Genomic DNA, 17,782 nt, shown 5'->3' on the forward strand with positions numbered 1-17,782 from the left:
AGAACATTTCTAACTGCCATTCCCCAAATATGGACTGTAGTTTCTGTGCCAACCTACATTGAACACATCTATTTTAGAATATGCAGTACTGCACACTAGGAACTGCCTTATGGAAACACAGATTCATTCACAAATGTTACGTGGTTGCCATGGTTCTCCCTGCTTAATCTTTTCTCACACTGATTAATAACAGCCTGAGCCTTCTAACACAACCACACAGCGCTCTCTGTATTTCTACTTTGTTATTTAGGACACATGAAAAAAAAATTTTAATCCTTAGATTTCACTGTAAGTCACTTTGATCATAAAGATACACTTACCACACTACAAGTGAGAAAGAAAAACAAGACAAAGTGCAAACCTCCGAATTCTACTCTTGAAATATTCAAACCCTTTTCATGAAACAGGATGCCCTGGTTGTTTGATTTGGTCAAGTTAACTGCTGCATTACCACACTCCAGTCTACCAGAAAATATATTTTCCATTTTTTTGTGAATCAGTAACATGTGAAGGTGAAAAATACACATTTTGCAAAGCAGCTTTTGTCCCTTGGTGAATGCATTTTGGCACTGCATGCAAAAATAAGAAGCCCAAGGAAATGTGTCTCTTTCCCCTAAAACTCCCATTTGTATCAAATGTTTAGTTCAGTGCCAGTTTATAAATTGTGTATTGCTGAGAAATTTGGCACACAACTTTATCTAGGAAATAAATCCTCATGACTGGCATCTAGGTGCACTGATAAACATCTACATGTCTCAAACATAATCTCATGAATACCCCACAGCCTCTGAAAGTGACATCTGCTTGCGGGGACAAAGGGGCAAGAATGAGAAATTGCACACCAGATACATTGGTAAATGTACTTCAGTTTCTAAAACAAAAACAATTCTAGGTTCAGACAGCAAGCTTTCTACTATTTAAAAGTATATTAAACTACTGATATGGATTAAGTACATAAACAATAATTTAATACAGAACCATAGAATTCAGCCTCTGCTACAAGCTAATTTATACCATACAACTTCTATTGATACAGCATTTCAAGCACTTGAATAAGAATCTTCTAGAGAGACAGTATAATCTGGCAGATCAGAATTGGATGTAAGGAAAGAAGATGGTTTCCCAAACTCCTCCTTTTAAAACATCAAGTGTCCAATTCCTTAGAAGCGACCTATACTTACTTTCATTGTATTTCAGAATGACAACATTCCCAATGCCAGTCAGAATAAGAAATATATTTAGCTTTTTTAAAATACAGATTAAATTTTGTCTAAAAATGGGATGTTATGAGCAGAACAGATGTATACATCAAGAAAGTGCATGACATTTCATACCATCACTACTATTACTATCTATCAAAGAAGAAATTGGGAAAAAGGGTCAGTTTGGAAAAATTGTACACATAAAAATCAGCCTGCAAATGATGTTCATGTATTTACTTTGGTCTTCATCTTTAAATACAAAGAATGAAGTTCTGTAGAGATGAAGGCTCCAAAAAATTCTGACACTCACAGTTAATAGGCTACACTTACCTGTTACCTATCTGACTACAGATTCTCCTGTAGTCATATAAAATACAGTAAATAAAAAAGATTTTCTACAAAATTAGAAGTTATTTGGAAAGGTTCTTTTTCAAGGACTAAAAATGGGTATCATCTACAGGAAACCTTTTCCTGTACTGTTTTACCTCCGATCATCTACTTTGTGCTATTCACTGGACCTCATTAGGATACTGCACCAGTTTGAAATAAATAATAACACACATAACAAAAAATGGTAATAGGACAAACTATTCTTACTGTTTTGTACAACAGTACTTCTATGATTTGTCCTTGTCTTCTGCCATGTGAGGCATTGCCTGTATTATAATTATTATTATCATCTTACAATAAAACACATGGAAATGACCACCAAAGTTCAGGGTCCAGCTGCAATGGACATTACACTTTCCAAAACACTTTTGCCTTCATAAGGATGCAGCTCCTGTCTCTCCTCACAAAGCGAATCAGCTTAGTAAGTGTCCTGCACTGTACAGTACTACACATTCCAGATTTTGGAGAACAAAATGCCTTATCAACTTTTTCCCAGGACTCCTCTGTAAAGTCTCGTATATTTTATCTTGGGAATTACAGCGATCATAATACATCACATGTTCCTACTGTACAGATCAACATTTTGTAGAAAACCAAAAACTCTAATGGACCTTAGAGTTCACATTTACAGCCAAGGTTGTAAAGCAGTTTTTCTAATCGGCTATAAAATTTCTTCCTCTACTCACACTGTTCACAGTGGTCAATGTATCTCTTCCAGCTTATGTGAATCCACAAACATATTTTTTACCATTGTTTTTCAAGCAGCATTAGAAGTATTTATTCTAGTTTCCCAAAGAGTAATTTCCTCTTTATATACTCTCAAAGATATTCCAGGATATAAATCCTGGAATGCAGAAATAGCTCCAGTCAATGACGTGCAAACTACTGGCTAAGCAATTTCCTAACAATATTCAAAAGAATAGTTTTTTACAGTAAAAAAAAAACAAACCATAAGGTGCATAAGGGGCATTTTTAGCAATGTGAAGGTTCTGCTAGGGCAGTGCAGTGCTTTCCTTCCCCTCAAGCAGCCTCTGATATTAGAACACCATTACATGCCTGCAAAAGTTTCTCATGTTCCCTCCCCCCATTTCTGCCTACTTCAGGGGAGGCTGGGGTTCTGTCTATGTTTATGTCTATGTTTATTTAAAAATACCTTTCTTTTCTTTATCTCAGTGACACAATAACATATGCCCTCTTGGCAGCTATGCCGGCACACAGTATTTACCAATCCAGGACAGACCAGCTGTCACAAAGTCTGATATTCTGCTTTAGGACAGGCTAGTAATTGCTACTCAAAGAGAAGGTGAAAAAACCATGAAATGTAACAGAGCAGTCTGCATGAGCCACAAAAAAAATGTATTCCCTATCCTAGTAGGAGATCACTTTTCATCTAAGGAGTGTAACAAGTTTCCTCTCACTTCACTTTTACTAGTTATAAATTGTTATAAATTATGCCAATATATTTTTAGTCCAGCCACAGCATGTGAATCAAAGGCTAGTCTGAAGAGATGTGTCTTAATTGGTGCTACAGCGCTGGTCTCCCTCTTCAACATGCTACTTTCAGAAAATGAGATGATCTAATAATCTAATAAAAAAAAACCTGTATAAAATCCCTATGATGCTCCCACATGACCATCTAATATTTTTCATAATACTGTATCTTTCTTTCTGCAGTTTCTGATGCACAAGCATCTTCTCAGATATCCTGGTGACCAGAATGATGCAAATTGGATTTTACTTACTTTTACATTTTACTTCTACTTTATCCTAATGTAGCAGCATTGAGTGCATGACTGGATTATTGCTAACTCATCTGACTGAAAATATTTGCTGGTAATGTTCTCTGACTACAACTGCAGGTGAGAAACATACTTTGTTAAAATGTCAATGATACACTTCAAGAAGCAAGGACAATGTTTAGTGAGAGGGAGAAAAGAAAGGAAGAGGGTAAGTGGAGAAAGCTAAAAAGGAAAAGCTGCACAACAGGTGAAGAAACACACTGTCCATCTAGGATAAGGACAATTGGATTGTCTGCTATTCTGGTTTAATCCTGCTTATATATCTGATGGTGAGTCTAACATCGTAGTCATATTTAGACTTTCAGTTATCAGAAAACATCAGTAAGGGAGTGTATGCAATGTTTAAACTGGCATATTTAGACACTACATGGGGTAGCTTTAAATTATGTCACCAGACTGGATTCCGCAGTTTGCATTTGTCTTGGCACCAGGAGCAAAACTGAGCCACACCAGAAACTACAGGTGGCTAGAGGGTCTGTTTGTGTCCCTGAGCTCAGGTGGTGATGTCTCACAGTGTTTTTCTGCCCCTGAAAGTAGAGATTTACTTCTATATTTTAATAAGAGGTAGGGTGAGAGTAGGAGAACTCCATCAATAACAACTGTTCCCAGAGCACCCTAGAGAGAAGCAGGACCCAGCAGCTCCACATTCACCTTCAAAGAAAATAACTTTGGTCTCCACCACTAGAAACACTGCCAACTACGGTAACATAAAACAATTTTAGATGAAATAAATTAGGATTAAGACCATTTACCAAATATTTTGTTAGTGGGGACATAGTTTACTTTATTCAAAAAAATTGCTTGAGATTGAGAGGTCCAGGAAGAAATTTTAAGGAGCCTAATTTTTTTTTTTTTTAAAGTAAATGACTGTAGTCTCTGGTGTGAAAAAGGAGTAAAGGATTATGTCAACTGCTCACTTATCAGCAATACTCTCCTACATACTCATCTGGGCTGAAAACAGGGGTCAAATTACTTCCAAAATAATATATATTATAGTATTGTCTTGCAACGGTGGATACTAAAAAGGAATTATGCAATTACTGAAATTGAGGGAAAGGTGGGTGGGCAAGAATGCAGTCTCTAGGTTTGTGCAGTGTGCTCTTCTGATCACATCACCTGTGCTCTGCTGCCTTTCCAGTCCACTCAGAGAGGCATCTCCTTCATTTTCCTTTCCTATGTTTAATTCTGATTTGCTTAGAGAATTCAATTTTGCAGCTTTAAGTCCTTTCTGCATTTAGCATCCAAACCTCTCTGGTACTGGCACTACTTTTCACATGTCTTGCAAATGGATCAAACAATTAAGAACCATAACCATAAAAAACAACTCTACAAATATCAGAAGGAATTACTCCATCAGCCTGTATTAAAACAAGTTTTATGTAATTTTCTGCACACTGTTCCTAAAATGCCATCAAGAAAACATGAATGCTGCTACAAAGGACTTCAGATTAAATTAGGTACTTCATACTAATTCTCTGCCATCAATATTTTAATTAAACCAAGGCACTTGAATGCTAGAACTCATCCCAACCATTTAAATTTTGTCTCCCTTTCACATTTTGAATAAAAATTATTAACAAGTTATTTATGTGTTGGGACAAACTTAAATATTTTGTATTGAAGAATGAGAGTTCATATGCTTTTTAACCCTGTCATTCCTTTCCAAATGGATCTGAGTCACAGAATAGAGCTATAATAAATTTTAACTCAGTTATGATTTCATTTTTGCAGAAGTTACATCCTATTATGAGACACTTCAGTATCACTGATATGTAGAGTCACCTAAACAGAGCCCAGCCCACCCATGTGTTGAATCTTACAGAATTACAGAATATTTTGAGTTGGAAGGAACCCACAATGATCATCAAGTCCAACTCCTGACCCTGCACAAGACCATCTCCAAGAGTCACACCATTTGCCAAGAACATTGTCCAAAAGCTTCTTGAGCTCTGTCAGGTTGGTGCTGTGACCACTTACCCGGGGAGCTGTTCCAGTGCCCAACCACCCATGGGCTGAGGAACCTTTTCCTGATACCCAACCTAAATCTGCCCTGACACAACCTCAGGCCATTCCCTCGGGTCCCATGGCTGGTCACAACAGAGAGAGATCAGTGCCTGCACCTCTTCTGCTCACGAGGAAGTTGTAACTGCAATGAGGTCTCCTTTTCTCCAGTCTGAACAGACCAAGTGATCTCAGTTGCTCCTCACACAGCTTCCCCTCCAGAGCCTTCGCCATTCTTGTGGCCCTCCTCTGGGCACTTAATAGCAGCTTAATTTTTAATTTTTTTTTTCTTAATTGCAGCACCCAAAACTGCACACAATGTTCAAGGTGAGGCTGCCCCAGTGCAGAGCAGAGCAGGACAATCCCCTCCCTTGCCCAGCTGGTGTCCAGATGCTGTGCCTGATGCCCCCCAGGACAGGGTTGGCCCTCCTTGCTGCCAGGGCACAATGATTCATGTTCAACTTGCCATGGACCAGGACTCCCCCGTCTGTCTGTACACCCAGAGTTGTCCCATCCCAGGTGCAGAATCCAGCACTTGTCCTTGTTGAACATCATATCATTGGTGATTTTATCATAAAAAACCAGGTCTTTAAAATTGAATATACTGAACTCCTAAGGCAACAGCCTTTAAGAAAAGAGTTTTAAGGATTAGTCTTCACTATAACTTTCACTTCTGTTTTCAAGATTCTGTGGGTTTTGGTACCCAATATTTTGGGGGTTTTCCCAGTTTGAAGCCTTACAATTTTTGGGGACTCTTTTTTGAATTCTCAAATAAATGTGGCAGCAGCAACCCTTCCATCTTCAGAAGTATGTTGGGAAGCAGTAAAAATCCCAGCAGCCCAGCTACTTAGTAACATGAGTCACCATGAACATGGTCTGCACCAATTTCACTTTAAATACAGAGTTCACTTAAAGGTCCTCATCGAGAGGTCCTTATTCAAAGCCAACTTGAACTTTGTACTTACTCAAGAGGTAAGTTCACCTTCTGTAACCACAGTCAATGAGAACAATTTAACACTGATAGTAAAGTCAGCCCATCAATTGTGTCCAGAAAACAATTTTCTTGGGAATTAGACCTTGATAAGGAACATGTTACCCTCAAAAGCACCAGAATTAATACTTACTTTATGTGAAGAATTCTATTTCTTTCACAAATCTATGCTTGATATTAGTGTTGTTTTCACATATATACTAACACTGACTCTACAATGGTAAAACAAGAAAAACCAATTTTTTGTCTTTCCTAGGGGGCAGAGTATGGGATGGAATTTCTTCTGAATAGGAGAAAATGATGATGATGACATTATCCTTTCATGCATGTACTCTCTTGGTGTTGCAAGGTGTTTCCATAAAAAGGAACAAAACAAAAGCAAAATTTCTGTGTCTTTTTTACTGAGGCATTAGAGAGTCACAGCTATGCATCTATATTCTACTCCATATACTAGAAATTCAGATTTGTAATAATAACAAGAAAGCAAGCTCCACATGGCGCAAGTAACTCATTGCGTCTTATACTACAAAAAAAAGGTCTCTTTGGAAAATTACATAACAAAATGTTTAGTCTTTGATTGTGTTTACTATAAATTATCACTGTCTAGCATCCATTCAAAACAAATTATGCAAAAAAAAAAGAAAAAAGACTGCTAGCAAACATTTTCCTTCTTCACAGCCACAGACAAAAGACAGTGTCAGTATGTTTCCTCTTTAATACACCTTTTTCAGTGTTGTCAGACTAAGGTAAATCTTCTAATTCTTTAATTCTTATCAACAATTTCCTAACTATAGATTCATTAGGAACACATATGACTATTGAAGCACTCTGAATTACAGCTTCTACTGCAGAATCTTGATGTTCCATGAATGGAAGGCAATAGCTCAGTCACAACAGATCTGCAGTGAAGGAATGTAGCCTAGAGAAACATGGAAAGGGGAGGTAGTGAATTTAATAGAGGTGGAAATAAATAATAAAGCATCATCATAAGAATCCTCAGAGGAAGAACATTCCTAGGATTAAAAATTAAGTATTGAATTTGACAGGAAGAGGAAAAACAAGTTGCATAGATTTTATCCTATGTTAGCACTGTCAGCTGCCTTCAGCTTAACTAATTTTCTGCAGGAAAAAGTTCTACAAATTACATATATCAAGTAGACAAGCTTTTACATTTCTTTCAAACATTATAGGTTAATGCTTTACTTATACATGTAAATGAACAGATTAATATATGCATCTGCTAAAAGCCTCCCTCCCCGCAAAACAAACCAACTATAGTTGATAATTTAAATTATTGGAGGGATAGAGAGAGTTGGAAATTAGTGTAAACATCCTAACATGAAGATGCTGGTAAAAGGTATTTATTATTCTACTATCAGTTAGTTCCACAGCCTTTTACTCATGTACTCATGTATCCTTATCACCTTATCTACAGTAATTGCACTTTGGATTTGTGACACATTTCTGTGTTTTATTATATGTAATAAAAGTCAGACTGTAATCATCAGATGATTAGAAAGAACAGCTGCAACACTACTCAGATGAACAACTAGAACCACTCCATGCACAGGGAGAGAACAAGTTTGATACATGCTCCTGATGGAAGAAGGATTCATTCCTTTTCCTATTTCTGCCTTGCATTGTAATGCTTCAATATACAACCAACTCACATCATCAGATTTCCTTTCAGGGGGAATTGTAACATCTATGTCCTGGCTGGAAGAGAGCTAAATCTATGTCTTCCTGTCACAGAGGAGCTCATCATAAAGCTGTTATCACTTCATGTTCTTATTGACAGAAAGCAACAAATTTGAACAACAAGCAACAGCTGAGCAAAAGTCAGTTTTTGGTCAAGAAAAGTTATGGCATCTCCCTGGCAATAGGAGCTGTCTGGCACAGAAGTCTAATGGCTTTATGATTAAAACAGGATTGAGGGGCTAGCATCATGAAAATAATGAATTACCTGTCACACCATTTACCTTATCAACAGCAGAAAAACTGCACTTTTATTTCATCAGAAAGGGTAGGCGTATACAATCCCAATTCGCAACGCCTCTGCTAGAAATTCACTGCCACTTTTATCATGTAGAAACAACCTGATAGTGTCTTGGGTACACAAAACACCCAAGAGTTACATCCTTCATTTTGTTTGGTTGCTTTGAAGTGTGATCTTTTTGCTGTAACATTTTTCTTTTGCAAGTCACAACTGAAATCAAACAAAGTGTATGAAACTGAAATTACTGTAATACTGCAGAGATTTATATATCCCTACTGCCAACCAAATAACCTAAATCTCTTCTAGACATATTCATTGATCTAGTTTCCAAATAAAGTGGAGTTTGTGTTCACTTTGGAAAGGACACAGTGGGATTCTTAACATTTTGTCCATAGGAAGGATCAAGTGCAGATGAAATAGAACTATTGTAAAAAAAGCCCAAAACCAGAAAACATTGACTATCTTTAAAGGAATGCAAACATGATGTGCATGAATTTCAAGTACATCACCATTGTAAAACCAGGATAAAAATCACCTGGTTAAAGACAGGCAAAATACCAGGATTTTATTTTAAAAACACTTTAATTGAAACTTACACAGCAATCATGCTTAAGGCTGTTGAGAATTAGCAGAACATGCACCTTAATACTATTTCAGGTGAGGCTAAGCCAGAAGGGCTAGCCTTAAACATAGAATTTGTTGTAATGAAAATTTGCTACATTAATAGATACTGTAAGTTGAATTGCAAGTAAAAACAGAAAAAAAAAAAAAAAGCCATGCAGGATCACTTTGATCTGCATTTGGGAAAATATTTGAAGTAGAGGCTAGACTGGTACCTGCAAAATATCTTTAAAATGTGATATTTGCTCTAGATGAAAAGACTTCACTGAATAGCTTGAAATGTCAGAACTGGCTTTGAAGAAATATGAATGAGGAGGTCAGATGCAGGAAAAACTTGCTATAGCTTCAGAATACATATATGACATTTTAGTTACCTCTACTGTATTCCTGTTATAGAATTATGTTAAACAAAAACCACTTGTACAACCAGATATGTTTGAGTTTTCTATTTCTCTGAAGTATGAGCAATATTTTACTTATTATGAGATTTAAAAACTGCTAATTATTTTAAACTGATATTCTCCAGAATACTCTCTCATCAGCCCTATGAGCTGACACCACAGGGCACCACAGTCTACAGAGATTATGGAGAAAGTTCTGGTATCACCCAGAATGAGCAGGTTAAGAAACAGGTAGAGAGAATGAAAACTGTGACAATGACCACAGCAGGTAACTCATGAGGTTGTCTCATACACAACAGAAGGGAGAAAATGACATTCTGATACACACTGTACGCTGCATAGAAAGTCCATTTCCTGACCGCAGTTTTTATTTAGCTTCAGTCATATGTCAGAGTTCAAGGCATAGAATTATAATAGATTAAACTTAATGTGATGTTTCATTTTGTCCTTTGTCATATAAACTTGCTTTCAGAGAAGTCGTTGAGCACTCTACATCAACAATTCTGATTTGTGTGTTTCAAGATGGCAGAAAAACAGTATAGTAATTAATACTGTGGAACTGTAGTTACTAAAAAACCCCTTAGTTTTTCTAGAGAAAGTATTGGAAGAAGTATAAATAATTTTATTAGGAACTCTAAGACATAAGAAATGCAAGACATAACTCATAAAGAGATATTACTCAGGTAACTGGTAACTTAATTGACCTTTGTAGAATTATTTTACATATTTAATCTGTCTGTGTTTTAGTAATTTCCTCAATTTGTTAGTTATTTATATTCCCTTTACATCAAACAAGGTGCAATTTCTCTTCCTTTACTGAACTTGCTACTGAAATTAAAGTTCAGAGGAATCCTAAAGGAATCCTGGTTAAAATCAAAAATATAAATATTTTTCAGAGAGAAATATAATTCTCATTTGAATCTTCCAAATCAAAAAGCCCAGTATTTTCTCAGTACGACATATATCAGGAATTGCAGTCATACAACTTTCTGGAATCCCTGCACAAATACAAACATGATAAGATTATAACTGAGTGAAGATTATGAGTAACTTATTACTGTTTCTTAATTTGTCAGTCCTTTTGTATTTAGCACATTGTTTACTTAAAATAAATGTACTCCAATTAAAATACTATTCTAGTTATAATATTATAAAATATTGTAACTTATCTTACTTCTCTTTTTGCAAGTGGATGAATGAGTCACCCTACCTGGATTTTCTCTCACTTGCCACTTCACTCTGCCATATGCAAAGAAAAGAAAAAGCAAGCTAAAATTCTACTTGAAGAAAGGATTTATTGTGCAAAGGGAGTGCATTCATTCAAGCAAACATAAGTTTATAGTTGTTAATATAGTAGTAATATGGCCTTGGTAATTACTTCCTTTAGAAAGATATTTATCTCTATCTTATAAGCACCTTCTCCTAAATCAAGGATAAGTGCAAAAATAACCTTTAAAAAATTCAAACTTGTTATCAAAAGTTGATACAAGATGTCAACCAATGGAATAACAGTTAATTAGAAAAGATGAAAACAAGAATCAAGTCAAATATGTGTATGATGTATGCAAAAATAAAAATCAAGCCAGAAAAAAATTACTTTGAAACAAAAATCTTGTGTGAACTATCTCTCAAGGAAGGCATCAAAGGAGAACATGCCATTTGAATGACTTACTTTATTTGCTATCACATTTACTGAAGAGTCCAGACAATGTACCACTATTCATACATCAGGACTTTTTATAATTTGTTGTTGCGATGACAGACAGGTACAGGATGCAAGAGTTTAGGATCTCTCCTCTTTCACCTTCCCACAGGAAATGTGTATGTTAGTCCTACTGCCCCACAAAACATCCAGAACTTTATCAACCATATGGCTTTGTTCAGAATTACATCTGTGCTGATGCTTGTTATGTTATGAATGTTTCTCTCCCAAATTTCAAGCCTTCAGCCGAGAATCATGGAAGGAAACCAAGAGATTCTGCAAGTCCTATGGAAACCTTTGCCAGTGACTGAGCATGCAGATACTTATTGAAGTCAGGGAAAAACCAGTACCACTGAAGAAAGTCAATTAGCACAGTACTCTAAGTACTGTTTTTCATTGATAACTGGACAATTTAAGGCCATTAAATTAAAAATGTCTTAAAAAACATTGCAGTACTTTGTGAAATTACATGAATTCTGCTTCAGGTAACTTACTCACCAAAACTTACTCTGTAAAAATTATACATTCATAATTCTAACATTCTGTCAAAAATATTTTTCCAGATGTCCAAATTTTTACTTGAGAGGGAGATTAAATATGTCACATTTTTGTGTTGTAATATATCTATGGCCTACATATTGAATGCAGAAGTGAAAACTGGAGCATCCCAGAGCTTTCAAGCATGAAAACCTCCTCTAGCACTATAAAATAAAATAATACTAAAAAATCATAGAATCATACAAAATACTTTAAAAAGTGCATTTTATAAATAAATTAACATGCAAGTGTTGATTTTTGCAAAACTCAAGCAATATTTTTTTTTCTTCATCTCCAATCACCTTTCAGAATTTCCTAAGTGAAAGAGTAAGTAACTTACTTGCAAATGTCATCTTCTGGGTCCTCAAGCCCAAATCTTTCATCAAAAGTAAGTTGTATCCACACGTTTTCATCAAGTGCTACTAATCTCCACACTAGCACAGTGTTGCGTGGGTATGTGTGCGGAAACTTGGGGCTGTGAATACTCCCATTAGTAGTCACAGTAATTATCTTCTCATGATGAGGGTCCTGCACACCTACAGGAAGGACAGAAAACAGAGGCATCAATACTCATTCCTTCTCTTTTCTCAAAGTGTTGGTATAGTATGCACAGATAAAGACATTTCTGTTTTGTTTGCTTTCCTTCATCTGGCAAGAATTTCTGCTTGAAAAGCCCACACAGTAACACAAGAGCTTTTCTATAACCTGTATATTGTCAGATTGATATTTCACTCAGTAAATTATAGGAATTCCCAGAGGTAGCTATTAATAAATTTTGTAACAAACTAAGATTGCAGTTTTATACTGGAGATTTTCTATTACTTTCAGCTGTTCATTGTTTTATTCAGTTACATATTTTACTTTATTTTTCTCACTTTTCTTTATAAACAGCATTCTGATGAACATTCATTTGAATTTATAAAAGACATACATACTTCTGTCTACTATAAAAACACACACTGCAATTGTACCTTAATATACCACATATAAAAGTTGACAGCTAAATGAATGTAGTGCAAGAAAAGAAGGCCACAGACACTGCACTGCTATTTTAAAAGAATCAATCTATATTTAAATATAATTTAAAGTCTGATGAACTTTTGCCTTCTATTCTTCTGGACTTGTGCCTTCTACTTGTGGCATGAAAATGGAAAATTTTCTTTTAAGTAGAATGGCTGCTTATATCAAACTAATAGAGTGTGGTCTTGCCAACATCCACACACACTTGAAAAGAACTGACTGCAGTAAGAGAGGACAGATGCAGTAAAAAGAAAAAAAGGCATGAAACTAGAATTTCTAATTTAGATACTTCATTAGATTTTTTTATCTGAGTCACAAACAGTTTTCTATAATGTACAGTCTGTCAGCTGAGAGCTGCATGCTATGAGCCAACAATGATAAAAATTACTTTCCCAGTGATCAGTGCATCAGAGTGCTATTTCCAAAGCATTCAAAGGACCACCATTTCAGATAAACACGTCAAAGTGTGGTATCTGATGACACTATACTTAGTGGTATGTTTTGTCTTTAAAAACACAAACAGGATTACAAACCATGATATATTTCACAATATATTAAAAAGTGTTTTCTTTTGCATCATCAGGCCACTGATAATAACAGCACTGCAAGTAAGGACTGTAAATAGTCCAGGCATATCAAATGAGAAGTAAATAAAAATGAGGGAAAGGAATATCTACTTATTTAGTGATATCTACTTATTTAGTGAACTGCATCTCCAGAGCCTTCAAGATCCCCCATTTGTCATGGAAAAGTATTTATTTACTTTACACACAACAATGTCACATGAACATATCAAATTCACACACACACCACTTGCTCCATTTCAAATATTTGCTTTTGCACAGTGGAATTTCTTCTCTTACAGAAGAATTATTTTGTATGACTACAAAGGTAAGTAATTGCTGTCACTGGAGAATGAAGCTTGTTATTTCTCTTCAGATAAGCTGCAATATTGCTTTTTATCTGTTCTACAAAATTTGTACCAGTGTACCTCAAAACTCTACTGAGTTCCTGCATGATCTGAAAATTCCTTTTGAATAGGCTGTGTGACAGCTACCTGTGCATGGCTAAGATGAAAATATAGCTTTTGTTCTTTGTGGAATAACTTTGCAATTCCTGGTTTTATTTTAGGTATAAATCAGTCCAAGTTACACTAAAAATGCAGTAACAAGATTTACAGCAGTCAGCTACAGATCTCCAAATCTATATACATTAGCTCTATGGGCTGTCTGCCTTTCTATGAACAACCATGCTCCCCACACTCATCCTGATGTCCCTCCACTGTCAAAAAAAAAAAATAATAATAAAAAAAAAAATTATTACTGTATAAAGAGCATAGAAAAACTCTGAAGCATCAGTTTAGGTGAGGACTGAGGTAGACAAGGCACCATTTCAGCCAGGAGATACATGGGAAAATATGGACAGACAAGGACCAAAGCAATATATTCGCATCTTCAGTAAAAAGCTTCAGCAGATGATGAGCAACTGAGATCATCTTCAGGAGAAAGTCCTGGAAATGAGTCGAACTAGACAGGAAAAATCCCTGAGTTGACCTAGAGATATGACACAGTTACACTTATTAGGAAAGGACAGCACACACTTAACATAGCCTGAAGTTGAAGAATGAGTCGCCACAGTCGTCTTTGATGTGGTACAAGATGCTATCACCAGATTTATATATCCATCAGTGCAGAAAGTCTGCCCCTGAAAGTTACAAGATTCCAGGCATTCTGAGAGCACAGCAGTGCCTAACCCTTCCACCAATGTAGTAATGCAGATGAAAACCACAGTATCACCAAACAGATCAGTAGATGCCACTGTAAACTGAAATTAAACCCACCGACTAGACAAGCTCATTCCTGCCTAGTTCAAAGTAAGTCTCTTCCCCCATGGGTACAACATATTTCACAAAGATCAGCACTGACACTTTTTAAATATAGCAAGTACCTCTTTCTCAGTACATTGTAATCTCTACATTTTAGCAAGGGTCATGGTTAAAATTCAGACAAATTGCATGCAGGAGACAGAAGAGAAACTGCAGAAGAAGAAAGGAGCACCATGGGTGGAATAATGACCTCGGTACTGATTCATTAAAAGGCCACACAGTACTAGTAAAAAAATAGTTTTTAAATAATTTTGTTAAAACTAAACTTTTTCCACAACAGGACAACAGTACTGCTAATCACACAGTCTCAATATATATTATTTGGTTAATTTCGTCTGATAGCCCTAAATTATGAAAAACAACCTTTAGGCCTTCAGAAAAATATTAGTTCATATGTGGTTATCACTGCTTTAAAAAATAAAGCCAAATCCAAAAATAAAATAAAGACTGAACACCAAGTATTTACCAATAAACATGAGAAATTTTTCAGATATACAGCAATGTTTGTGAATTTTCTGTTTTAAAACTGAGAAAAAAAAAGATGCTAGTAGTTATTCAGTCATTACCATAGAACTTGAGAGGGAAACGGGGTTTTTTAATTAATTGAAAGTATTTCCAGACAGTATTGCCATATAATTTTTACAACACATGCATCTATGCAGAAACCAAGACTTTGTAAAAGAAATTCTTTGAAATGTAATATAAGATGCTATTTCTTCCTCTTTCACCAGACTTTCAAGAAGCAATAAGCCTGCTTTCAAAAGCAGTAACTCAAGCCATACAGGGGTACCTCTTTTTGTCCTGTCTCTGATTCAGTTGCCTCCAGGCACTTCTTAACTATTATCTGAATACAACAGTCAAAATAAATTTAACTCTTTTTGCCAGGCACAAAAGAAAAACTGGAAAATCATCTGTTATTGGCAGAAAATTGAAGAATAATACCTCTCTCTGTTCTATATTGATTGCACATAAAATGGCTATCAGGGCAAAGGCAGGCAAAGTCATATAAAGGCTGTTTTGCAGAGACCTCTGGAGACCCCCAGTTCCTGCTTAGGTTACAGTTCCTGCTCACACCAGAGCAGCACAGTCATTTTGTCACATTTCCTAGACAATGCTCAAAGCCCCTCACTGATGGAAACTCCACCTTGGGATGGCCTTGGGATAACTTGCTCCATTGCTGCATTACCTCCTAGGTAAGATGTTTTTTCCTAATATTAAATTTGATCCTCTCAAGCTGCAATTTTTAGCCATGATTCTTTTGTTGGCTTTGTGGGGCTTTTTTGATTATTTATTTGTTTGGGGTTTTGTGGTTTTTTTTTTTTTTTGGAGGGGGGATGAAGGGGGGTTGGTTTGTGTTTGGTTTGGTTTTTGGTTGTTTTTTGTTGTTGTTATATTGGGGGGTTTTTTGAGGGTTTTTTTGGTGGGATTTTTTTTTTTTTTTTTTTTTTTTTTTTTTGTTTGTTTTTGTTTGTTTGTTTGTTTGATTTGGTATTTTGTTTGTGAGGTCTTTTTTTGGTTTTTTTTGTTTTGTTTTGTTTTTTTCCAGGATTTGTTCTGGTGTTACACTCTGTACCTTCTACCAAAAAGAGCTAAATTTGTCCATCCCTTGTAACTGCAATTGGGGGCCTGCTATGGCTGCCTCAAAGCCTTCTCTTCCTCAGACAAAACAAGCCCAGACTTCATACTGTCCATCACTACCTGCCACCAGGTAGCTGAGCCTTCAAGCCTGGCCATCCAGCCAATTTTCAACCTAACTAAGCAAGCAGTCTATTCTTCCCATACTTTTGCCTCAATCTGCACAAGAAATTTTTTTGAAGCTCACAAGGGTTTGCTTTCATCATCAACTTCTCCAGTACTAAGAAAATTTAATACTGACTTGCTGTATCCCCTAAGGGAGCTTTCTTAAGCAGTATGGTCTGCAGCTTTTCTGGGATACATTTCTTGAGACAGATCTTCAGTGGATTTTCCATTTTCAGCTATGATACAGTACCTACTCTAAGTCTTGATGTGATTCTTCAAATATTAGCAAGAAATTAGAAAGAGAGATGAGCACTACTCATAGTACATGCACACATGCACACACACAATATATATATGTGATCTGTCAACATCACATCATGATAAATTCAACTTTGAACTAGAAGTCTGCTAATTTGCACAGTTACATATTACCCCAAATTAGAAAATGTAAGAAATACAATTTATAAATATCATATGGATATAAAGTAACAAAGTAGGTACATGTAAGGTACACCTTAATACATATATTACATTTTGTTTACATTACTTCTCCTTCTGACACATACTTAACTCACAACCTTGGAAAGACGTGAAAAAATTCTAGTTCACACAACTCAAGATGAATGTTTAGAAGAACTGTATTCATTTTTTTTTTTTAAATCCTACAATTTAACCTTTTCCTTTTTTCTTCAGTTACTATTTTGAGTTCAGACTTGTACTGTTACCCTAGGCACAGAATATCATACACTATTTGATGGCTGGCTAAAGGTCCTTCTGCCTTTCACATTATGTTAAGGACTGAACACAGATGAAGTGAGCAGAAAAGAAAAAGTTTTCTAATTGATCCTCAGGAACCCTCAGTTTTGGCAGCTGGCCCAACAGGGAAGGACAAATGTAAGAAAAAGAAAGGGAGGAAAAAGAGCGATAGAGAGGTGGAAGGCATCAATGGGTGACAGAGCATGGAACTGCAGTAACAGATTTAATAAAGTTTCAACACAGCTATGTGACTCAACATCATGCAGAAGATAACAATGACTAATCAGAAAGTAACAAATCTTTTTTGATTCCAAATTGCATCGAGAAACAAAAATTAATTTATACTTTTACTTTATAAGCTCATATTTTATAATCTAGTACTCTGCCAGCATTTGCCTAGTACTCTGGATTCGGATCAAAGAAGAGAATGGCAATTAAACAGGGCTTTTTGTTGGTGAGATTTTCTTTGGTAGTTTTTTGTTGGTCGGTTGTTGGCTGGTTGTTGTTGTTTTTTTTTTTCTGCCAAGTAAATCTTCTTGCATTAAAAGTAACCTCTATTGAGATCTCTTTTCAGACCAAATTCTTTTGGAAGGCAGTCTTGGTCCTGAACTTCTCAATATCTTTTAAAACTAGATAAATACTATGTTTTAGCCAAGATAAAGGATTCCTTTTGCTAAATGTTAGATGAGGTAACTTTTTGCTGTTATCACATGCTCAAAGATCTAATTATTCATTATTCCA

At 35.8% G+C, this 17,782-nt stretch overlaps 1 protein-coding gene across 1 annotated transcript in view; it reads right to left on the bottom strand.

Annotated features, from left to right (window-relative positions):
• PDGFC (platelet derived growth factor C) overlaps positions 1-17,782 on the bottom strand; it is a 128,141-nt gene that overhangs the window by 40,772 nt on the left and 69,587 nt on the right. The window contains exon 2 of the mRNA XM_056490275.1: positions 11,981-12,176. Within this exon, the coding sequence (XP_056346250.1) occupies positions 11,981-12,176 (196 nt within the window). The remainder of the gene's footprint in view (positions 1-11,980; positions 12,177-17,782) is intronic.

Source organism: Oenanthe melanoleuca, chromosome 4 (assembly GCF_029582105.1).
Source record: "Oenanthe melanoleuca isolate GR-GAL-2019-014 chromosome 4, OMel1.0, whole genome shotgun sequence".
NCBI classification, from domain to species: domain Eukaryota; kingdom Metazoa; phylum Chordata; class Aves; order Passeriformes; family Muscicapidae; genus Oenanthe; species Oenanthe melanoleuca.